The sequence below is a fragment of the Dreissena polymorpha genome, chromosome 9, assembly GCF_020536995.1.
Source record: "Dreissena polymorpha isolate Duluth1 chromosome 9, UMN_Dpol_1.0, whole genome shotgun sequence".
NCBI lineage: Eukaryota > Metazoa > Mollusca > Bivalvia > Myida > Dreissenidae > Dreissena > Dreissena polymorpha.
The window spans coordinates 37140338-37166770 of NC_068363.1; the positions used below are offsets into that span (position 1 = coordinate 37140338).

General features: G+C 35.7%; 1 protein-coding gene and 1 long non-coding RNA gene across 2 annotated transcripts; both read left to right on the forward strand.

Moving 5' to 3' along the window:
* Positions 1–503: 503 nt before the first annotated feature.
* LOC127844736 (programmed cell death protein 6-like) lies at positions 504–22630 on the forward strand. The gene is made up of 6 exons (XM_052375188.1): positions 504–670; positions 13081–13142; positions 13703–13747; positions 14114–14272; positions 15956–16065; positions 22347–22630. The coding sequence occupies exons 1-6, from the start codon at positions 573–575 to the stop codon at positions 22446–22448; spliced, it is 576 nt and encodes a 191-aa protein (XP_052231148.1). The 5' UTR covers positions 504–572; the 3' UTR covers positions 22449–22630.
* Positions 1284–1754, forward strand: LOC127844738 (uncharacterized). Its single transcript, XR_008032879.1, has 2 exons — positions 1284–1456; positions 1613–1754. It is a non-coding gene; the product is annotated as an uncharacterized LOC127844738 (long non-coding RNA).
* Positions 22631–26433: the final 3803 nt, after the last annotated feature.

A 26433-nucleotide genomic window follows, 5' to 3' on the forward strand; every position in this document is an offset into this window, starting at 1 on the left:
CCGAAGGCTTCTCCGCATCTCCTATACGGAACACAAGACCAACAATTACGTCTTGAACATGACTGCAACACTTGTAAGTCAGCACACAGCAGACCTGACTGGAGGAGGATTTCTGTATCGTCGTTCCTCAACAAGTGTGCACATCTCCCGAGGGACCAGCTGCCAAGCCACAAATTGAACTATTTCGGCGCTGATTTCCAGGAATAAGAAGTCATTATGTTGTAAAAACCTCAGAGTATTTAACTCCAAGATCTTTCAATGTGTTAGTTTATAAATATAAATTTTTGCTTTACTTGTTCGATATGTTTATTCAAAAAGACATGTAATATTGTTTTGTTAATTATTATGAAAACACGAAATAAGAATTTCCCTTTCAAAAAAAACTAGATACATCGATCGACACTCTGGATAAGCAACCTAATGTCTAGCCTCTCTATGGTTGCTGAAACCTCCGAGGGTAATTTCAAAGTTTAGCCGAATCCGCGGGTTACTTTAAAGTTTCGCCTATGAGGTGACATTGTTGAGAATTATACATAACCGGATGTAGTTTAAACTGAAAGTACGATTTCAATATGGCGTACTACGGACAGCAACAACAGGGTTATGGCCAGCAAAGACCTCCTGTACAGGGACAAACCGATCCAAATTTTCTTTGGACCGTTTTCCAACGGTAACAATTATTAAATACCATCTTTTTTACGTATGTCGACTAGTGTTGTCATGTATTAAGTTATCAAGTAAAACTGAACTGTTAGTGTTTACATAAATTTAACGATGATGACGATATCTCTTTTGAAATATACATTACTCATAATTCAGTCCGTGTGTTGTGTACCTAGGCCAGGAAGAAAAAAGCTTTGGAGGCATTTTTGGCATTATGGTTTAGCTTTCAAACTATTTTATTGAAAGGTAAATTAATGTTAATGATCAAGTTATATATTTTGGAGAAAAAACGGGAATAAGACAATTCACCCCCAAGACAATTCACCCCCAGGAGACAACTCACCCCCTAGACAATTCACCCCTGCTCCCTGGACAATTCACCCACAGATATTTTGTTGTTGTTTTCTTTTGCTGTTTGTTTAGGATTTAGTAATTACGAATATCTGTTTTCTAAGGATAGTTATTTGTATTCTATTTGATTTTTATGAAGTTCGAATAAAAGCATATTAAGATGTTCTCAGAATGTCTTTCTTTTTTTTCATAAAATTACTTGCAATTGAAACATAACTGCTTTTTATACGCCCGTATAAAATACGGGACGTATTATGTGAAACCCCTTGGCGGGCGGCGGGCGGGCGGCGGGCGGGCGGCGGGCGGCGGGCGGAAGGCATCACTTTGTCCGGACTCTAATTCAAATTGTATTCATCCGATCTTCACCAAACTTGGTCAGCAGTTGCATCTAGTTGATATCTAGGCCAAGTTCGAATATGGGTCATGCCGGGTCAAAAACTAGGTCATAGGGTCAATAAGTGCATTTTCAAAGGGGCCACTTTGTCCGGACTCTATTTCAAATTGTATTCATCCGATCTTCACCAAACTTGGTCAGCAGTTGCATCTAGTTGATATATAGGCCAAGTTCGAATATGGGTCATGCCGGGTCAAAAACTAGGTCATAGGGTCAATTAGTGCATTTTCAACGGCGCCACTTTGTCCGGACTCTAATTCAAATAGTTTTCATCCGATCTTCACCAAACTTGCTCAGAAGTTGAGTCTAGACAATATCTAGGCCAAGTTGGAATATGGGTCATGCCGGGTCAAAAACTAGGTCATGGGGTCACTTAGTGCATTTCAAGGATTTCATGGTGTCCGCTCTCTAAATGAAGTAGTTTTCACCCGATCTTCACCAAATTTGGTCAAAAGTTGTGTCTATATGATATGTAGGTCAGGTTTAAATATGGGTCATGCCGGGTCAAAAACTAGGTCACGAGGTTACTTAGTGCATTTCAAGCATTTAGCATGGTGTCCGCTCTCTAATTGAAGTAGTTTTCATCTGATCTTCACCTAATTTGGTTACAAGTTGTGTCTAGATGATATGTAGGTCAAGTTCGAATATGGGTCATGCCCGGTCAAAAACGAGGTCACATGGTGCATTTAAAGCATTTAGCATGGTGTCCGCTCTCTAATTGAAGTAGTTTTCATCTGATCTTCACCAAATTTAGTCAGATGTTACATCTAAATGATATCTAGGTCAAGTTCAAATATGGGTCATGCCAAGTCAATAACTAGGTCTTGAGGTCACTTAGTGCATTTCAAGCATTGAGCATGGTGTCCAAAACCTTCGAACGGGCGTATCTTGTGACAGTTTGGCACTCTTGTTATCTATTGATGTTTGTTTTTATTATTAACAATATCTTTTTTTTTTTTTTTTCATTTTTGGAATGAGTTAACATACTGTATGATTGAAGTGGACTTGAATTGAGTACAATTAATGTAAAAAATACATTACATTTCAAAACATTTTTAGTAGGACCATACTAGCGCTGTTATAGTGGATTTAATAAATCATGAAGTACTCCTGTATAAGTAGCATGTTAAAATTATAACAGAAAATGGCGTGAATTACTGGATTTGAAATGAATACTGATATTTGCAGACTAAAATATGTTTCAATACACAACCAGAGACGTAGATAACAGTTATCTATGTCTCTGACACAACGTTACAAAACACAACTTCTTTTACTTATCCTTCAATGAGAGAAAATTGAACAACTTAATGGATAATAATAATAAAAATAATTATTTTTTTAATGAAACACCTATGTTTATAGGCAGCTAAATAAAAATAATAATAAAAATATCAGGTGAACAAAAATGGAATTTTTTAATACAGGTATTACCAGGTATTATGCCAAGCCCAGCATAATTATTTGTCAATGTGTGTAACTGAAGTTTTTGTTTATCTGTTTTGACACTTTAATTAATCTGTTTTGACACTTTGATAAAGCCTTGCCAGGGGTGTGAATGCGTGATTGTAATACCCATTAATTGCACGCTCCCAACCAGATTAAATTTCCTTTCTTTAATTAAGGTTTTCTTTTTCAAATACATTGGTTGAATTGCATTTGACAAAAAACACAATGCCATCTTTCATTTACATACTACATTTATTATTTTCACGTCAAAATTGTGTGCAAAGTCAAAATTATAACCCCAGAACATCTGCTCACAAATTATGTTCAAATATGACACAAGCAAATGACCATAATTTCTCATATAAAAATATGGGGGTGAATTGTCTTGGGGGTGAATTGTCTTTGGGGGTGAATTGTCCAAGGAAATTAAATTCTGGGGGTGAATTGTCCAGGGGGTGAATTGTCTTGGGGGTGAATTGTCTGACACCCGAAAAAACATGATGAATTTAAATATTCTACTGTGCCCTAGTATTGAATGGGTTCCAACGTCGATAATTTTGATATCCCCACGCTCAGAATTTGATTTGGTGTGCTTGCATAATAATGGTATTAATCCAAAGTTTCAAACACATCAACAGTTCATGAAAATGAGTAAGTTTTTGCAATGGAAAAAGCCAAGCATTCCGAATTCGAAAATACACTTTTGATTATCTCCAGAAACTTGTGTCTAATCAACCAATCGTAATACACAGACTTTCTACTACATCTCCATAAAATAGATCGAATCGTCAATTCAAAACTTCTACTTTCAGTTTGAAAACTGTTTTTATCAACTTTTTGTTTTGAGCATAAAATTTTATCCACAAATAACACGAAAATGAATATCCAAGTTAACAGGTCAGGGCTTCCCCTGGCTCAAAAATTTCATAAGCCAAATTAGCCTTGCTATGGCAAAATTCTTCTATTTTTGGCTATTTTTAGATTTTAATGAAGAAAAAGTTGTAGCCAAATATAATTTTCTTTAGCCAAATAAGTCAATTTGTAGCCATTGGCTAATTTGGCAAATGACAGAGTAAGCCCTGCAGGTATTGTGTTTGTTACGCTGTTATAGGTTGATTGAATTTGATTTTATAGACAAACTCGACACTTATTCTTTTAATATTGAATTTTGTTTAAGTTAAGTTTAATCAGGAAGAACGCTGAGCTGTACTTACATGTATCACGGTGTAGATGCATATCTGTGGCCTTTCTGTCAAAATGCAGCCTCTCTGTTCATTCTTCGCTGCCTCTCTGTTATAAACATAAAAACGGATGATTGTAATTCACAAAATAGAGAAGAAATTCTAAAATTAAAACCTGTAAACACATTTGTGCATAAAAAGAGGTTGTCCACGAGTTGAAGCATACATATGTATATCCAGCTACAGGTTCACAGTATTCCACAGGTCCAAACACTTATCACAAACTCTATCGAAATGGAATGATGACGATGGTGGTGGAACAATCATGCATACATGCCACTGTCTGATCTTCATGAAACTCGGTCAGAAGATTCATCCCGATAATATCTTGGATGGGTTAAAAAATGATGCCAGTTGTTTGAAAAACATGGCTGCCAGGGGGCGGGGCATTTTTCCTTATATTGCTATAGTTAAACTTGTTGACACTCTAGAGGCCAGATTTATTTTCTGATCTTCATGAAACTTGGTCAGGAGAATTGTCGCAATAATATCTTGTTATCTCAGGTGAGCAACTTTGGGCCTTTTTGTTCATGTTTATAACAGAGAGGCAGCAATGAATGAACAGAGAGGCAGCATTTTGACAGAAAGGCCACCGATATGCATATACACCGTGTGTATGCACCCAAAATAGCTCCGAGCATTCAAGCAGAAGCTGAACTAGTGATGATTCCAGAAATAGTTTGTTTAAGTGCCAATAATAGGAGTAAAGATAATACAAAAACAACCAAAATGATGAAAAATAGGTATATTTGCATTTCAGAATTTTACATTAACTAAAATAATCAAAATTTTTACCATATTCCATTGATTATATTGGTCTCCTTCATTAAATTTCCATGTTAATTGCAAAGTGAAGCAGAAAACTGCTTAAGTGTCAACACAACACTTTCAATCATTTAAATAAATTACATGCACATTCTCCCGAATTACAGAAAATATTGCAAGAAATCATTGTAGCAGTTCTCCAGCTAGGATTTGAAAAGGGCCGAGGGGGCTATTTATTATAAAGGGCACAGTCGTATCTGGAATCAGAGCTCCAGATAAGGTTTTGTGAAATTAGTAACGATACTGCCACTGACAGAAAGAAAAGGAGTAACGCTGAAAATCAATAAGTACCTGTACTACCATATCCAAAAATACAGGTAGTATTGTACTACCTGTGTTCTTGGATATTGATGGGTGTATACCTGACTTTACAGAAACATTTGCAACAATTATAATAAATATATTTAGCTTCTTAAACAGTTGCTTTATTAGGTTTTCCATTCTGAATTTTGATGCAAATACAACTACACATTAACACTCATGACTAAATACTGTTTCTTCATTTTGCTTGACAAGAAAACACAAGCCAACTTGTAAGCTAAGTAAATGAGCACCAATGTCTCTGTCTCATCTCAAAAGAATCATTGCTTTAGCAGTCAACTGTCAAAGTTGGCATTGACTATGCCAACTATGACATTTAAAAGTTTAAGCAAACACTTAAACTGGGCTTTCAGATTGAATGTCAGAATGGTTAGACGACCGTATGTAGCCATTATATGACAACCAAGTGTTTATTTGAACCGCTTTCGGTTTAGCCGGCCTTCCATTGCGTGCAAACATATTGTTTTTGATGGGCTTACAAGTTACCGGAAATCAAGCCACAGAATAGATTATAATACCGGAACCCAGTCTACAACTTTTTCAGCAATTTAAATTAATGAAAAGCGCCGTTAGGTTAGAGACCAACACATTATGCCACGCTGACGCCGACGTATCGGTACGGCCAGATTTTTCGTAAATGCGTAAAAGAGATATTAAAGTTGTAATTGTACATCCAGTTTATAAAAATAAATACGTAAACCTTCATGAAAAATACGGCTGTACGGCCCTTATCTGGAGCTCTGTGGAATACTTTCTGTCTCATATTAATTGTTATGTTTTTAATAATTGTTAGAATATATTAATTCCATTATTATGAAACTATGCAAATACAATCTCTTCAATGAGGAATTAATTAATTACTTTTTAATCAGAGATTTATAAAATATAATTTGTGTAAACAAAAAATAATATTTTTTTATGAATAAATAAGCAGGGTGGAGACTCAGAAGGGTGGGGTGGGGGGGGCTTCGGAAGGGCAGGACGGGACGCCCTTACATTTATGCCTAGCTGGAGCACTGATTGTAGAATCTATTAGGATAGGAACTGTGCACACTAATTGGTCACTGGTCAGGTTATATATGCATTTTCAGTGACAATACCCCTGGCCAGATAAATATTTATTTTATCAAATCTTTTAGTAGTAACATAATTATATGCCGAAATTTATTTGAACTAATTTTAAATGTTTGTGTTTATGAAATTCTATAACACTTTTATCTGCTGCTGCTGCACAGTGATTTTTTTTTTTTGCTCTAAATTACGGCCGATATTTGGCTGCTTCCCAATCTCTAAAATGCATGTTTTTTCCCAAAAATCTGACCAAAATTTCCCCAAAAAAGCCCAATTTCCCCCCACATTTTTTTTTTAAAGTGAGATTATATGATTTTGTAAAAAATTGTGTATTTATACAAAATGTGTAAACAAAAATTATATATATATTTCAATATAAATAAAAATAAAAGTTAAGAAGAACATGTGTAGAAAAATGCGAAATAAGCCAGATATTTAATTCTGAAATCGAAAAAGGCTGTACATTCGAATTCGCCAGCATGTATATCATGCATGTACGATGTGAATCATAATTTAGATCAAGTGCAGATTCGTTCATACGACACACAGACACAATTTTGTTTTATGGATCATTTTAACAAATATCTTCCTCACACGGCTCGTGGCACTAATTTGTCTTTGCTGCATTTTAGGAAATTGGTCTTCATTGTATAATTTTTCTTGCCTATTTTGTGTTTTTAACCAGGTTTTCCGAAGGAAAAAACTGGTTATTAGATTGGCGAATGCGGGCGGGCTGGCTGGCTGGCGGGCTGGCTGGCTGGCTGGCGGGCTGGCGGAATAAGCTTGTCCGGGCCATAACTATGTCGTTCATTGTCAGATTTTAAAATCATTTTGCACATTTGTTCACCATCATTGGACGGTGTGTCGCGCGAAATAATTACGTCGATATCTCCAAGGTCAAGGTCACACTTTGAGTTCAAAGGTCAAAAATGGCCATAAATGAGCTTGTCCGAGCCATAACTATGTCGTTCATCGTCAGATTTTAAAATCATTTGGCACATTTGTTCACCATCATTGGACGGTGTGTCGCGCGAAATAATTACGTCGATATCTCCAAGGTCAAGGTCACACTTTGAGTTCAAAGGTCAAAAATGGCCATAAATGAGCTTGTCCTGGCCATAACTATGTCATTCATTGTGAGATTTTAAAATCATTTGGCACATTTGTTCACCATCATGGGACGGTGTGTCCCACGAAAGAATCACGTCAATATCTCCAATGTCAAGGTCGCCACGACTAAAAATAGATTTAAAAAAAAAAAAAACTTACAAAGGGGGTTAATTTTTTTTGGTCATTTCAAAAGTTCAGTTTGAGTTTTCTCCCTTTATCAGATTTTTTTTTCACAATGAAAACCTGGTTTTGTGACAATTTTGTCCCTTGTTGTAACATATTTTTATCAATATCTTACATTTTAACACATGTAAAAATTGTTTAATCTCCCTTTAAGAAAGAAGTCTCTAAAGACTTAATTATTATTTCTTAACTCTAGATCTCAACTTTATTTTTTAAACATCCTGCAAAATATATAACTTTAATTTAGTCCTTTTTGTTGATAAATAATTCCCTAATTTGCCACTTGTATTAATTTAAAAAAATCCCAATTTGACCAGACTCCTTTTCCCAAAATGGATAGAAAACCCCCTGAACATGCACTTGAAAACAATATTTATGACATGTATGTTACTTATAATCATATTTATAATGCTTAATTTTTTTCCAATTTCATGGTCAAGGTCACAGTGACTCGAAACAGTAAAACGGTTTCCGGATGATAACTCAAGAACGCTTACACCTAGGATCATGAAACTTCATAGGTAAATTGACCATGACTCGCAGATGACCCCTATTGATTTTCAGGTCACTAGGTCAAAGGTCAAAGTCACAGTGACTCGAAACAGAAAAATGGTTTCCGGATGAAAACTCAAGAACGCTTACCCCTAGGATAATGAAACTTCATAGGTAGATTGATCATGACTTGCCGATGACCCCTATTGATTTTCAGGTCACTAGGTCAAATGTCAAGGTCACAGTGACTCGAAACAGAAAAATGGTGTCCAGATGATAACTCAAGAACTCTTACGCCTAGGATCATGAAACTTCATAGGTACATTGATCATGACTGGCAGATGACCCCTATTGATGTTCAGGTCACTAGGTCAAAGGTCAAGGTCACAGTGACTTGAAACAGTAAAATGGTTTCCAGATGATAACTCAAGAATGCTTAGGCCTAGGATCATGAAACTTCATAGGTACATTGACAATGACTGGCAGATGACCTCTATTGATTTTGAGGTCACAAGGTCAAAGGTTAAGGTCACAGTGACTCGAAACAATAAAACGGTTTCCGGATGATAACTCAAGAACGCTTACGCCTAGGATCATGAAACTTCATAGATACAATGACCATGACTGGCAGATGACCCCTATAGATTTTCAGGTCACTAGGTCAAAGTCACAGTGACTTGAAACAGAAAAATGGTTTCCGGATGAAAACTCTAGAAAGCTCACCCCAAGGATCATGAAACTTCATAGTTAGATTGATCATGACTCGCAGATGACCCCTATTGATTTTCAGGTCACTAGGTCAAAGGTCAAGGTCACAGTGACTCCAAACAGAAAAATTGTGTCCGGATGATAACTCAAGAACGCTTACGCCTAGGATTATGAAACTTAATAGGTACATTGATCATGACTGGCAGATGACCCCTATTGATGTTCAGGTCACTAGGTCAAAGGTCACAGTGACTCGACACAGTAAAATGGTTTCCGGATGATAACTCAAGAAAGCTTACGCCTAGGATCATGAAACTTCATAGGTACATTGACCATGACTGGCAGGTGACCCCTATTAATTTTCAGGTCACTAGGTCACAGGGGTTCTGAAATATGCTGTCCGAGTTGTCCGAGTCGTCAATTTCCCCTTCCGGACAAGCAGTTTTTGAAAGCTGACTTGTCTGGGGACAAGTTAAATTTCCGTGGTAATTTTTTTTTCGAGAACGAAACTACTCAATTTTCGAAAATCAAAAACAAAAGTTTATATAAGTAGCTTATGATTAATCTGCGGACTGGCACACTTTTTCAACTGGAGGTAGGTTATTTTCCGATAATAATTATTTAATGTAGTAAACCAGTCCACGAGTATATATAGCAACAGCCAATCACGCATAAGAAAACAATTTTAATAGAGAAACCAGCACACATGTGTATAGCAACAGCCAATTACGCATTAGATAACACTTTTCGTACATTGCAAATGGCCGCATACATGTTCTAACGACCTGCATTCGATTTTTATATAATAAAACCACTTCAACGTCAAGCCATGACGCTAATCAGACCAATGATAAAATCAGTTCGGTGTCGGAAAAGAAGAGAAAAGCCAAGTATGAATATGATAAACATACGACGCCAAGCGGAAACAAGAATTTGTTGAGTCTTGGCTAATTGATTTTCCTTGGCTTGAAAACGTTGCCGATGTGTGTAAATGTAAACTTTGTAAGAAGTTTCCTTTATTAGCGGATAATTATATACTTACAATTAACGGAGATTATTTTATTTCAAGTGAATTATTGTCATGTTGAGATTATTAAATATCCGAGATGGTACATTGTATTACGTGTGACTTAAACGTGATCTTATTATAGGCACATCTTGCTTGTTTTTTTTGTTCATGTGAATTTTCTAGTTAACTATGTTTATAATTTAAAATAGAAGTTAACAAAAGTGTATGCTTGTATTATTTGCTTAATTAGTAATGACCTTTTCCTTTATCTATCTTAAAAGTACGGACAAGTACTTCTTTGGTACGGACAAGTGAATTTGTGGGGCCAACTTGTCCGTGGACAAGTAGACTCTAAAAATATTTCAGAACCCCTGGTTCAAAGGTCAAGGTCACAGTGACTGGAAACAGTAAAATGGTTTCCTGATGATAACTCAAGAATAATTAGGCCAAGGATCATGAAACTTCATAGGTACATTGATCATGACTTGCTGATGACCCCTATTAATTTTCAGGTCACTAGGTCAAAGGTCAAGGTCACAATGACTTGAAACAGTAAAATGGTTTCCGGATGATAACTCAAGAATGCTTAGGCCTAAGATCATGAAATTTCATAGGTACATTGACAATGACTCAAATGACCCCTATTGATTTTCAGGTCACTTGGTCAAAGGTCAAGGTCACAGTGACTTGAAATAGTAAAATGGTTTCCGGATGATAACTCAAGAATGCTTACGCCTAGGATCATGAAACTTCATAGGTACATTGATCATGACTGGCAGATGACCCCTATTAATTTTCAGGTCACTAGGTCACAGGGGTTCTGAAATATGCTGTCCGAGTTGTCCGAGTCGTCAATTTCCCCTTCCGGACAAGCAGTTTTTGAAAGCTGACTTGTCTGGGAACAAGTTAAATTTCCGTGGTAATTTTTTTTTCGAGAACGAAACTACTCAATTTTCCGAAAATCAAAAACAAAAGTTTATATAAGTAGCTTATGATTAATCTGCGGACTGGCACACTTTTTCAACTGGAGGTAGGTTATTTTCCGATAATAATTATTTAATGTAGTAAACCAGTCCACGAGTATATATAGCAACAGCCAATCACGCATAAGAAAACAATTTTAATAGAGAAACCAGCACACATGTGTATAGCAACAGCCAATTACGCATTAGATAACACTTTTCGTACATTGCAAATGGCCGCATACATGTTCTAACGACCTGCATTCGATTTTTATATAATAAAACCACTTCAACGTCAAGCCATGACGCTAATCAGACCAATGATAAAATCAGTTCGGTGTCGGAAAAGAAGAGAAAAGCCAAGTATGAATATGATAAACATACGACGCCAAGCGGAAACAAGAATTTGTTGAGTCTTGGCTAATTGATTTTCCTTGGCTTGAAAACGTTGCCGATGTGTGTAAATGTAAACTTTGTAAGAAGTTTCCTTTATTAGCGGATAATTATATACTTACAATTAACGGAGATTATTTTATTTCAAGTGAATTATTGTCATGTTGAGATTATTAAATATCCGAGATGGTACATTGTATTACGTGTGACTTAAACGTGATCTTATTATAGGCACATCTTGCTTGTTTTTTTTGTTCATGTGAATTTTCTAGTTAACTATGTTTATAATTTAAAATAGAAGTTAACAAAAGTGTATGCTTGTATTATTTGCTTAATTAGTAATGACCTTTTCCTTTATCTATCTTAAAAGTACGGACAAGTACTTCTTTGGTACGGACAAGTGAATTTGTGGGGCCAACTTGTCCGTGGACAAGTAGACTCTAAAAATATTTCAGAACCCCTGGTTCAAAGGTCAAGGTCACAGTGACTGGAAACAGTAAAATGGTTTCCTGATGATAACTCAAGAATAATTAGGCCAAGGATCATGAAACTTCATAGGTACATTGATCATGACTTGCTGATGACCCCTATTAATTTTCAGGTCACTAGGTCAAAGGTCAAGGTCACAATGACTTGAAACAGTAAAATGGTTTCCGGATGATAACTCAAGAATGCTTAGGCCTAAGATCATGAAATTTCATAGGTACATTGACAATGACTCAAATGACCCCTATTGATTTTCAGGTCACTTGGTCAAAGGTCAAGGTCACAGTGACTTGAAATAGTAAAATGGTTTCCGGATGATAACTCAAGAATGCTTACGCCTAGGATCATGAAACTTCATAGGTACATTGATCATGACTGGCAGATGACCCCTATTAATTTTCAGGTCACTAGGTCAAAGGTCAAGGTCACAGTGACAAAAATGGTATTCACACAATGGCTGCCACTACAACTGACAGCCCATATGGGGGGCATGCATGTTTTACAAACAGCCCTTGTTTCTATGTCCTTTGGCATATTTTTGTATATTTTGCATACTTCTTTACCAACATGACCCCAATCTATAAAAAAGAGCAGACAACTGTATCAAGCATTTTGACAGAATTATTGCCCTGTTTATACTTAGAATATGCATATTATTGATAAATCTATGTTAAAGTTTGCGTACCACCTCAAATATTTTCTATGTCCTTTGACATTTTGCTTTCATATTTTGCATACTTCTTTACCAACATGATCCCAATGTATAAAGAAGAGCAGACAACTGTATCAAGCATTTTGACAGAATTATGGCCCCTTTTATACTTAGATAATTGAACATTTTGCTTAAATTGCCATAACTTCGTTATTTATGATCTTATTTGATTCCTACCTTGACAAAACAACACTTACCTGACATACCACAATGCACTCAACCCAAACCATCCCCCAAGCCCCACCCCAGAATCCCCCCCCAATTGGGATGTCAAGATACTACCGGTAGATAACCCACAAGAGTAGTGAATGTCATTGTAGTGTGTGTTTAAATATTGACATTACCCTTTTCAATACACTGTAAATACAAAAAATTTTAAATGGGAATTACATAAATCTCTGAAGGGTAATTGTGTGTTGTTGCATTGTTAGCATTAATTTTTGCAGGATGGACCACCAGCTACTGGCTGACTGGGTTGTTCCAGTAGAGTTGTTGCCCATAAATTTATTTAATGTTTGAATTTTTACTTATACGTTCTATGTGGGAAATAGTTTCAATTTGTCTTCATGTTTTTAGAGTTGACAGACAACTAGCTACTAGCTAAATGGGTTGTTCAAGTAGAGTTGTCCCCCATACATTAATTTAATTTTTGAATATTTACATATATGTTCTTTGTTGGAGATATTTTCAATTTGCCTTCATGCTTTCAGAGTTGATAGAGATCACAGTGGTCATATCTCTGGGGATGAGCTGGGGCAGGCACTCAGTAATGGTGAGTTGTTTAACAGTTAGTATTACATAGTGCCTAACTTGTGGGTAGTATTTGGAAAACAAACATTGCACTAAATTATGGGATATTTATGTTAGTTGAACTTAAAATAGGTGAAAATTTGAATGTAGTATTCTGGATTGTGCTTAATCACTTACACTTGTTTGCATATCATAATTTTAACAAAATGCAGGCGGAATGGGCAATGGGCATCTTGCATGGCAATTTGCAATAGTTTTTTTTACATTAAAAAATATACAGGGTAATGTTTTACAAAATTAGTCACATTTTATTCAAGGATACAAATCCATTATCAGTAGGTTTAATTTAAATCTTATTAATACAAATTATTAAATTCATTATTATTATATTTTTAAAATAAATGATATACTATGTTAAAATAAGGTCTTAAAACAAATATTTCAGCATAACATTTTACAAACTGTTTCTAAGCCATCCATGTAACATATCTTAGTTACTAAATACAATCTTAAAAAACGTATCAGTTTGTCTTATGAATAAGGGGCACCATCATACATTACATTGTACTTATCTTATGACAGGAACATGGACACCCTTTAACCCCGAGACGGTGCGGCTTATGATTGGTAATCAATATTTTGTTATTTATCACACTTTTACATTGTACTTCTCTGCCAGAATTTAAGTGGAGTTTTTCTAAATACCGGTTATTATTCTTATAGTGAAACTGCTGTGTAATGTTTTAATTGTTTAAATTATGATTTGTAAAAATGTGTTTAGTGCAAAAGAATTAGTACTGAAAAAGGTTTAAAACAGATCTTTAGCTTCTCGCACTACAATTGTTATTGAGAGTTCACATCTTATCAACAAACATAAGGGACACTATTCTTCTTTTTACCCAAAATGATCTCCGCATATAACACCATATTGAATATAGCAAAATTCAAAGGACAAAACATGCATTTCTGGTAAGAGTTATCTTTGCATTGTAGGAATGTTTGACAAAGATAACTCTGGCTCAATCAACTTCCAAGAGTTCTCAGCCTTGTGGAAGTATGTAACAGATTGGCAGAACTGCTTTAGAAGCTATGACAGGGACAACTCTGGCACGATTGATAAGAATGAACTGAAAACAGCTATAACAAGCTTTGGTAAGCCCACTGAGTGGTGTCATTTGTACCAGCAGTAAGGAAACTTTATTATACAATCGAACCTTTATTTATGGCAAGGAACCGATTTGCTTAACAATGAGACACATAACAAATGTGCTACATGTAGATGGACACATACATAACAAAAACACAAACATGAATAAAAGTCAAGTCTCTTCCTTGGCTATGCAAAAACAAAGGGGGGTCCGTACCTCACACTTGGTCCAAAATAAATCATAAACATATGAGCGTAAGGAAAAATTGACATCATAACATCACAATTAAAATTGAAAATCAACAAAAATTAAATTTAATCACCATTCAACGGCTCACTTGTAAAATGTATATCAGAGCACAGAACTGTTACTTTTGGAGGCTTTTTGGCTATAACTATAGGAATTAAATTATACTGCTTGGATATAAATAAGCCGGATCCCACAAGCCCACAGCCAAATACATGTACAGTTGTTTTTTAGCTCCTAGAAATTATCATAAAACTCCCATTTCTTCTATTAAGAATTATGCAAAGAACAGAAACGGGCAAGTGTGGTCAAACACGAGTTTATTTCCCTGTACCCAAACAAAACCTTAAGCTGGGTCATTTCATGAGAATCTCTGGTGTGAAAAAGATATGATGCATAGATGCGCAATCAACACGTGAGAACCACCTGAATACAAATTCATTAAAAAAAAATGTTAGTAAAAATATAATGGGTAAGTCCACCTAATGAATTAAGATCATTTGATAGGTATGTGGCAATTGCCTTAAGGCAAAGTAAATCGCTTTTATCGACATTCTTTAGTCATTCATGTTTAAATTGCTTTTATTGTCATACCTTACCGTAGTCATTCATGTTTAAAAAAGAAACACTAAAATTGGCTGCAAATACAGTCATTCGTAATAACACCTGTTAAACAGTTAAAGCTACATCATATATCCTAACCTGCACGCAATTATCATGAGTCTTTGGGAAAACTCGTGCAATGTATTTAAGTCAAGAAGGGCATTTTCTGTTAAATATTGATCCCACTGACTGGCAGTTTTCATGGTAAATTTTACATAAGAATGACAACTCTTGTAGATAATGTATGTGACTTCTTTGTAAGAGTTGCGCATATCCTTGGAGGATGAAAGCTGTCATGTTTGGGATCAAATGATGATATAAGCGTGGAAGAAAAATTCCATCATTCTTGTTATTTTATAGCTGTGGATATTTACTGAAATTGTGTGCTGTTATGACATTTTCACAAAGTTGTGTGCTCTTGTTTATGTTCAAAATAACTTAACTGGTAAATAGCCTTTACAATACTGGATGATTATGAATAACTGAACTATCTCAGTAACAACTTTATTGATTTTAATCTTTAACCCTTTCCCACTCAGAAGAAAAGTGAAGATGGCTATGTGCAAACAGCATAAAACCAGATCAGCCTGCAAGAAACTCCCCGTCTGTTCAGGTTTTATGCTGTTTGCTGCTCATTTTTATCTTAGGGTTGGAAATGAAGCCTGTAAAATTTGAATCTAGTAAGAAAGGTCTTTAATTAAATTTAACTTTCTAAGGGACTACAAATGCGTCAAAATACGTTTCCAAGGGTTAAAGGGTTAAAACATTCTTTTAATTATGCAATTCATCCATTTAGCACATTTCATGTGAAAATTTCCATGCACATTCTTGCTTTCAGGATACCGGTTGTCAGAAAGGTTCTATGACATCTTGATCCGTAAATTTGACCGCCAAGGCCGCGGGAATATTGCCTTTGATGATTTCATACAGTGCTGTGTTGTCCTGCAGGTATTTATTATCATATTTATTAATTGATACAATGTCAGATTGAAACATGAATGCAGAAATCATGTGCTGGACTCATCCTATGGTAAAATTATGTTTGCTCTTAGATCATCTGCAGGTAGGTAATTCTCGATTTGTCATATTTGGCTTGGGAACTACTTAAATGTACCCCGGGTACTATTAAGTATACTTAAATGTTCCCTGGGTATGGAAAATATACTGAAACATACATAGGAATTCTAATGCTAAATTATTCATTGTCTTTAATGTTTTAGCTCGGGTTTTTTCGGAGAAAACCCGAGGTTTTGTCATAGCCAGCTTGTCGTCCGACGTCCACTGCCGCCGTTGGCATCGTGCTAAAACCTTAACATTGTCTCTAAAATCAAAGTGCTTCCACCTACAACTTTGAAACTACATATGTAGATGCACCTTGATGAGTTCTACACACCACACCCATTTTTGGGTCACTAGGTCAAAGGTCAAGGTCACTGTGGCCTCTTATATAAAACTTTAACATAGGCTCTAAAATCAAAGTGTTTCCACCTACAACTTTGAAACTTCATATGTAGATGCACCTTGATAAGTTCTACACGCCACACCCATTTTTGGGTCACTAGGTCAAAGGTCAAGGTCACTGTGACCTCTAATATAAAACTTTAACATAAACCTTGACATTCGCTCTAAAATCAAAGTGCTTCCACCTACAACTTTGAAACTTCATATGTACACGCACCTTGATGAGTTCTACACGCCACACCCATTTTTGGGTCACTTGGTCAAAGGTCAAAGTCGCTGTGACCTCTAATATAAAACTTTAACATAGCCTCTACAATAAAAGTGCTTCCACCTACAACTTTTAAACTTCATATGTACATTCACCTTCTCATTTCTACACGCCACACCCATTTTTAGCTTGGCTGTTTTCAGAAAAACCCGAGGTATTGTCATAGCCAGCTTGTCCGCCGTCAGCCGACCACCGTAGGCGTCGTGCTTAAACCTTAACATTGGCTCTAAAATCAAAGTGCTTCCACCTACAACTTTTAAACTTCATAAGTAGATGCACCTTGATGAGTTCTACATGCCACACCCAATTTTGTGTCACTAGGTCAAAGGTCAAGGTCAAGGTGACCTCTAAAAAAACAAAAAAAACAATTCTGACAAGCTTTTGCAGCCGAGCGTTGGCACCCGTTATGCGGTGCTCTTGTTTAATTATGTTCATATTTATGTAAATATTTTGTTATTGAACACTATATTATGGAAACTCCTGCTAAAAAGAGCATTTTGAGGCACTAAAGAGAATTTTGTTTTGTATTCCGTAGCGCGTTTTACAACATGGGATTTTGGGTGGGGATTAACCTTGGGTACATTCTAATAGGTCCGGTAGGTGTTAGTATATTTTCTGTACCCCGGTACATTGAAGTATACTTCAGAATACCGAGGGTACATTCAAGCAGTACCCAAACCGACAATTATCAATCAAGCGTAAGTAATCTGTAAGTGTAAGAAAATGTTTGAAAGATCAAGAACAAACAGTTCCTTTGTGCAACCAAACATTGTTCATACTATACATTGTTGGTATAATTAGAAAACTTTCAAAAGCTTTATATAGCAGTAACAATAGTTTAGTATACATGCATGTATATTGGAGTGCATACATGAGTGTACGAGAGTGTCAGGACTGTATCTTTGTAAGTCATTGTGAAATTTAAAAATAAATTACCACAAATCCTACAAATATAAAGATCAATTGTTCACTTTGGCCATAAAAAACTTTGTAACTGTAACATCCTCCTTCATCATGCACTATTAACCATAAATGTTCACCAATATTTAGGCTCTTTGTCATGTGTAACCCTTCCCTCTCAGAAGCAAAGTGAAAATGGTTATGTGCAAACAGCATAAAACCATAACAGCCTACGAGTAACTTGCTTTCTCTTCAGGTGTTATGCTGTTTGCTGCACATCAGTATATAAGGGTTGGAAATAAAGCCTTTAAAATTTGAATCTAGTAAGAAAGGTCTTTAATTATATTTAACTTTCATGGGGACTACAAATGCGTAAAAATAGGTATCGTGGTAATTTAATTATATTTACATTTCGTGGGGACTACAAATGCTTAAAAATACGTATCATGGTCAAGGGTAAATAACTGTCGGTCTACCAGTTCAAGATCGCATATAAAGGTTGAGGATTAAATTTGGCTATAAAACATCTTGTTCAGACTGTTAGTTTATAATTGGTCATGCTTTTTTTAGCTCATCTATTTTTTGAGAAAAAAAAATTAAGCTATTGTCATCACCTTGGCGTCGCCGTCCGGTTCAGTTTTGCGTTTAGGTCCACTTTTCTCATAAAGTATCAATGCTATTGCATTCAAACTTGGTACACTTACTTACTATCATGATGGGACTGAGCAGGCAAAGTTAGATAACTCTGGCTTGCATTTTGACAGAATTATGTGCCCTTTTTATACTTAGAAAATTAAAAATTTTGGTTAAGTTTTGTGTTAAGGTCCATTTTATTTCTTAAGTATCAAAGCTATTGCTTTCATACTTGCAACACTTACTATCATAAGGGGACTGTGCAGGCAAAGTTATGTAACTCTGACTTGCATTCAGACAGAATTATGTGCCCTTTTTATACTTAGAAAATTGAAAATTTGGTAAAGTTTTGTGTTTAGGTCCACTTTTTTCCTAAAGTATCAAAGCTAGTGCATACTTGCAACACTTTCTAACTATCGTAAGGGGACTGTGCAGGCAAAGTTATGTAACTCTGACTGGCATTTTGACGGAATTATGGGTCCTTTTTACGTGAAAATTTGGTTAAGTTTTGTGTTTTGGTCCACTTTACCCCTAAAGTATCATAGATATTGCTTTCATACTTGGAACACTCGCAAAAAATATCATAAGGGGACAGTAAAGGACAAGTTGCATAACTCTGGTTATCATTTTCACGGAATTATGGCCCTTTTTTGACTTAGTAACTTTGAATATATGGTGTTTAGATCCACTTTACTTCTAAAGTATCAAGGCTATTGCTTTGAAACTTTAAATACTTTCATGCTATCATGAGGGTACTGTACCTGGCAAGTTGAATTTTACCTTGACCTTTAAATGACATTGACTCTCAAGGTCAAATTATTAAATTTTGCTAAAATTGCCATCACTTCTTTATTTATGATTAGATTCAATTGATACTTTGACAACTCTTACCTGACATACCACAATGGACTCCACCCAAACCATACCAACCCGAATCCCCCCCCCCACCCCCCGAATCCCCCCTCCGAATCCCCCCTAAATCCGCCCCGCATTATTTTTTAAATTAAAGATCATGTAATAAACGACCACCACACCCTCACACTATACCCCCCACCCACCCCAAAAATATCATTGTTAGGCCCCCGGTAGGGTGGCATATAGCAGTTGAACTGTCCGTCAGTATGTCAGTCAGTCTGACCGTCCGTCAGAAAAAATCTTTAACATTGGCCATAACTTTTTCACTTTTGAAGATAGCAACTTGATATTTGGCATGCATGTGTATCTCATGGAGTTGCACATTTTGAGTGGTGAAAGGTCAAGGTCATCCTTCAAGGTAAATGTCAAATTTATGGTGTCTTTCCGTCCGAAAACTTTAACATTGGCCATTACTTTTTTAATATTGAAGATAGCAACTTGATATTTGGCATGCATGTGTATCTTATGGAGCTGAACATTTAGAGTGGTGAAAGGTGAAGTTCAAGGTTATCCTTCAAGGTCAAATGTCAAATATATGGCGTCCATCCATTCGAAAACTTTTAACATATGCCATAACTTTTTTCATATTGAAGATAGCAATTTGATATTTGGCATGCATGTGTATCTCATGAAGCTGCACATTCTGAGTGGTGGAAGGTCAAGGTTATCCTTCAAGGTCAAAAAAATTAATTATTCAAAGCGGCGTTCTCATGAAGCTGCACATTTTGAGTGGTGGAAGTTCAAGGTCAAGGTCATTCATCAAGGTAAAGGTCATCCTTCAAGGTTAAAAGTAAAAAATAAAAAATAAAATAAAAAGCAGTGTTCTCATGAAGCTGCACATTTTGAGTGTAGGAAGTTCAAGGTCAAGGTCATTCTTCAAGGACAAGTTCATCCTTCAAGGTCAAAGGTAAAAATAAATAAATTCAAGCAGCGTTATCATGAAGCTGCACATTTTTAGTGGTGAAAGTTCAAGGTCAAGGTCATCCTTCAAGGTCAAAGGTAAAAATAAATAAATTCAAAGCAGCGTTATTATGAAGCTGCACATTTTGAGTGGTGAAAGTTCAAGGTCAAGGTCATCCTTCAAGGTCAAAGGTAATTTTTTTTATATATAATTCAAAGCAGCGTTATCATGAAGCTTCACATTTTGAGTGGTGGAAGTTCAAGGTCATCCTTCAAGGTCAAAAAATAAAATTTAAAAAATCAAAGCGGCATTCTCATGAAAGCTGCACATTTTGAGTGGTGAAAGGTGAAGTTCAAGGTTATCCTTCAAGGTCAAATGTCAAATATATGGCGTCCATCCATTCGAAAACTTTTAACATATGCCATAACTTTTTTCATATTGAAGATAGCAATTTGATATTTGGCATGCATGTGTATCTCATGAAGCTGCACATTCTGAGTGGTGGAAGGTCAAGGTTATCCTTCAAGGTCAAAAAAATTAATTATTCAAAGCGGCGTTCTCATGAAGCTGCACATTTTGAGTGGTGGAAGTTCAAGGTCAAGGTCATTCATCAAGGTAAAGGTCATCCTTCAAGGTTAAAAGTAAAAAAATAAAATAAAAAATAAAAAGCAGTGTTCTCATGAAGCTGCACATTTTGAGTGTAGGAAGTTCAAGGTCAAGGTCATTCTTCAAGGTCAAGTTCATCCTTCAAGGTCAAAGGTAAAAATAAATAAATTCAAGCAGCGTTATCATGAAGCTGCACATTTTTAGTGGTGAAAGTTCAAGGTCAAGGTCATCCTTCAAGGTCAAAGGTAAAAATAAATAAATTCAAAGCAGCGTTATCATGAAGCTGCACATTTTGAGTGGTGAAAGTTCAAGGTCAAGGTCATCCTTCAAGGTCAAAGGTATTTTTTTTTATATATAATTCAAAGCAGCGTTATCATGAAGCTTCACATTTTGAGTGGTGGAAGTTCAAGGTCATCCTTCAAGGTCAAAAAATAAAATTTAAAAAATCAAAGCGGCATTCTCATGAAAGCTGCACATTTTGAGTGGTGAAAGTTAAAGGTCAAGGACATCCTTCAAGGTCAAGGTCAACCTTCAAGCTCAAAGGTCATTTTTTTTTTTTTTCAAAGCGGCGTTCTCATGAAGCAGCACATTTTGAGTGGTGGAAGTTCAAGAAAAACGTCATTCTTCAAGGTCAAGGTCATCCATCCTTCAAGGTCAAAGGTCAAAATTAATAATAATTCTAAGCGGCGTTATCATGAAGCTGCACATTTTGAGTGGTGGAAGTTCAAGGTCAAGGTCATCCTTCAAGGTCAAGGTCATCCTTCAAGGTCAAAGGTCAAAAAATATATTTCAAAGCGGCGTTCTCATAAAGCTGCACATTTTGAGCGGTGGAAATTCAAGGTCAAGGTCATCCTTCAAGGTCAAAGGTAAAAATAAACAAAAACAATTCTTTTCAAGGCGGCGCAATAGGCGGCATTTTGTTTCTGACAAACACATCTCTTGTTTTTTTTCAAACATGGTTAAAAAACACAAATATTTATTTTTACTATTCTATTTTTGAAATACCGTCCAAACATCCCATCCAAGAATCCCCCCCCCCCCCCCCCCCCCCCAAAAAAAAAAATGAAATAGTTTTGTTTGCCTTTTTTTTGCATTTTTGGAAGATAATGTAATAAATGACCACACTCCCATACTATACACCCCTCTCCACTCCACCCCTCCCTCCTTTGTGATTGAAATTGAGATAGGTCCCTTCACCTTTAAAAAGAAAATAGATGAGCCGTCTGCACCTGCAAAGCGATGCTCCTGTATTAAGACCTTCAATATTTACCATATGGTGTTTCACACTTTTTTGACTGTCAAGGCCTCACTAAAGGTCAAAAGTTATCTACAAGCTCCTTCAAACTGTAACTTTGTCATTCAAACTTAGTTTGTCATTCAAACTTAGTGATTTAACTAACTGCAAATGTTCACCATGAGGAGATGGTGTTCTGCGTGATACACCAGTCTCCTTACCTCAAAGGTCAAGGTCATTCAGTCTTTTGTTAACAATTGAAATATGACACATGAATTGACAATAGCTTTTATTTGTTCCTGTCCTTTCAGACTCTGACAAGTGCATTTCGAGGTCATGATACAGACCAAGACGGTTGGGTGACGATAACTTACGAGCAGTTCATGACACTTGTTTTCAGCCTCAAGAGCTAAAATTCACCAACTGCAATAATGCTGTGAGAAAACATTGGAATCACTAGGCACAATGAAAGGACAAATGCAAATGGTGTTATTGATCTGCAAAGTCTTGTGAACAAATTTTTTGTTGTAAATCAGAATTCCACTTAATTTTGCATCCTTGGAAAGCAATTTAATTTAGTGATTTAAATTAATTTTTTTTAGCTCATCTATTTTTTGAAAAAAAATTATGAGCTATTGTCATCACCTTGGCGTCGGCGTCGGCGTTGGCGTTGGCGTTGGCGTTGGCGTCGGCGTCCGGTTAAGTTTTGCGTTTAGGTCCACTTTTCTCAGAAAGTATCAATGCTATTGCATTCAAACTTGGTACACTTACTTACTATCATGAGGGGACTGGGCAGGCAAAGTTAGATAACTCTGGCGTGCATTTTGACAGAATTATGTGCCCTTTTTATACTTAAAAAATTGAAAATTTTGGTTAAGTTTTGCGTTTAGTTCCACTTTTCTCAGTAAGTATCAATGCTATTGCATTCAAACTTGGTACACTTACTTACTATCATGAGGGGACTGGGCAGGCAAATTTAGATAACTCTGGCATGCATTTTGACAGAATTATGTGCCCTTTTTATACTTAGAAAATTGACAATTTTGGTTAAGTTTTGTGTTTAGGTCCATTTTATTCCTTAAGCATTAAAGCTATTGCTTTCATACTTGCAACACTTACTAACTATCATAAGGGGACTGTGCAGGCAAAGTAATGTAACTCTGACTGGCATTTTGACAGAATTATGTGCCCTTTTTATACTTAGAAAATTGAAAATTTGATTAAGTTTTGTGTTTAGGTCCACTTTATTCCTACAGTATCAAAGCTATTGCTTTCATACTTGCAAGATTTATGAACTATCATAAGGGGACCGTGCAGGCAAAGTTATGTAACTCTGACTGGCATTTGAACGGAATTATGGGCCCTTTATACTTAGAAAATTGAAAATTTGGTTAAGATTTATGTTTTGGTCCACTTTACCCCTAAAGTATCATAGATATTGCTTTCATACTTGGAACACTCACAAACTATCATAAGGGTACAGTAAAAGGACAAGTTGCATAACTCTGGTTGTCATTGTTACGGAATTATGGCCCTTTTTTGACTTAGTAACTTTTAATATATGGTTAAATTTTGTGTTTCGATCCACTTTACTTCTTAAGTATCAAGGCTATTGCTTTCAAACTTCAAATACTTACATGCTATCATGAGGTTACTGTACCTGGCAACTTTAATTTTACTTTGACCTTTGAATGACCTTGACTCTCAAGGTCAAATTATTAAATTTTGCTAAAATTGCCATAACTTCTTTATTTATGATTAGATTTGATTGATACTTTGATGAAACTACTCTTACCTGACATACCACAATAGACTCCACCCAAACCATCCCCCGTGCCCTCCCCTCCCCCCCTCCCCCCCTCCCCCCCTCCCCCCCCCCTATTTTTTTTTTTAATTTTTTTTTTTTTAAGATCATCTCACAAATGACCACCACACCCTCACACTATACCCCACCCCACCCCCCCCCCCCCCTAATTTTTTTTTTTTTTTTTTTTTTTTTTTTTAAGATCATCTCACAAATTACCACCACACCCTCACACTATACCCCCCCCCCATTTTTTTAAAAAAATGGTTATGTTTGAAATACCGTCCAACCATCGCACCCAAACCCCCCCCCCCATCGCCCCCCCAACCCCCCCCCCCCCCCCCCCCCCCCCCCGGATTTTTTTTTTTTTTTTATTTTTTTCGCTTTTTTGGAAGATAATGTAATAAATGTCCACAACCCCACACTATACACCCCTCTTCACTCCACTCCTCCCTCCTTTGTGATTGAAAATGAGAGTCCCTTCACCTTTAAAAAGAAAATAGATGAGCGGTCTGCACCCGCAAGGCGGTGCTCTTGTTATACATTGAATCTTTTATTACTTCCTTTGTGACTGATACTTTTTTATTATTGTTCATTATGAATTTCAATTTTATATGTAGCTTTAATAAGGTCACATTTTGATTTATTGATATTTTTCTTCAGGTCTGTTTGGGGCGGTAATACCGATATTGTATTATTATTATATTATATCTACTTCAGGGTCTCCATATCTGTACTGAAATTTGATTACATTTATATGTATTTCAGGATGTACTTATCTATACAAGTGAACGGTATTGAGATTATATTTACTTAAGGATGTATTATCTGTTCTTATAGCCTTTAAAACTTCATGAATTGTATGTAATACAGTGGATTGCCACAGATCGAAATAAGGATTTTGACAAAGCAAGCAAAAACTTATACTTATGTCCAAGAGAATTCTACAAGTCTGCCTATATAAATCTGAGTAGGACAGGTCCAAAGGTTTTCTCTTCATGTCTTGCAGGCTTGTTATGATTGAAATCATTGCAAGGCTTCTGAAGGTAAAATCAAAGTCTCTCTTATGCCTCACATCAGCTCTAAACAAATCTAGATTACTAAGGTCATGATGGGACTTGATATTGGAATGGTGAATGCCTCAGAAACATTTTTTTTTAAACATGTACCAAAGATGCATTTCATGTTTAAAATGTGTTAGACGGGGATTGTAACAGCTATTTTATGAATTTTGTGCTGTTGCTTTGTTATTCATGAATGAATTCATTATTTCTGTATGCGCTCAGCCTGTTAAATTGGTCCTCTGTCGCTACAATCTAAACACAAAATGATGCGTTTTTATATGCATTTATAATAATTCCTGTAAAACTTTAATATTTGAGTGGATGATGTTTTTGAACTCAATCAATACCCTTCTCACCTGACCTTATATTGACATTGGCCATGGACTTTTATTTGGAAGGTCCAAAATGTTTTGTCTAACATGAATACTGTGTGCTAAAAGCTTTGACACTTGTACGGATGTTTTCTATGAACACTCTCAATGTACTCGCATCACCTGACTTTATTTTGACCTTGACATTACCATACTTTTGGTTTGGAATGTCCAAATTCATGACCAAAAATGTTGTCTTTCTTTAAACATTAGTACATGTAATAGCTACCTAAGCGTTGATACTTGTAAGGATGAGGTCTTCACCTGACAGTTTTACCTTTAACTTCTTTTGGACTTAAACTTATACAAATGGACTATTTATTAAATACTGACAAGGTTTCTAATGGGGACATATGCATTTATTGATCAAGGTTGTTTTTTTTTATTGATGATGTCATAATGTTAAAGTTTCCCCTTGATATATTGTTAGTATCTTAAAGTATGCAATTGATTGAGTCCCTTTAAGTCAATGAAGGATTCATTTTTTATGATGAGTGTTTATATTGGTTTATGAGCTTTTTATTTTTAATAGAAAAATAATTGGTTAAGTCGGGGATGAGTGTTGTGCTAGGTAATAAGGTTAAGATGTATAATAAGTTTAAATGTTATAACGAATTATAATGTCACATTGTTGCCACTCCAACTTTTATTATATAATTGTAAATTAATCACGAACTTCTGAGCCATTATTTCTCTGTGTGACATTTTCATAGCTATAACGTCTATATTGGGGAATTAGAATTTGATTATGCAACTTTGTGCTGTTTTATGTACTTTTTTTATATCTGGAATTTTATGTTACTTCCAAGCCTGTGGAATATTGATTTATGTTTATGGAATGTTAGCTGTAAGGTGTTGTATTTCATTTGATTTTGCTTTATTTACGCAATGTACAATACAGTGAGAAAGATCTGCAAAAATGTAGTCGAACAATTCCTAATACAATAGTATTGTCTTAAAACAGAACATCCAAGCTATTTGTCATATTTCAAGCAAATGTAAATAATTACACAAACCATTAACATTTGCACATACATAACATACATACCTTTGAAAAGCAAAATGGTTGAATTAGAATTTGTCGAAATTCCCCTTGTCACCTTGCAAGCAAAAACATGTATATTATGATTTATATGTGGTGCTCTCTTCTGTACATATA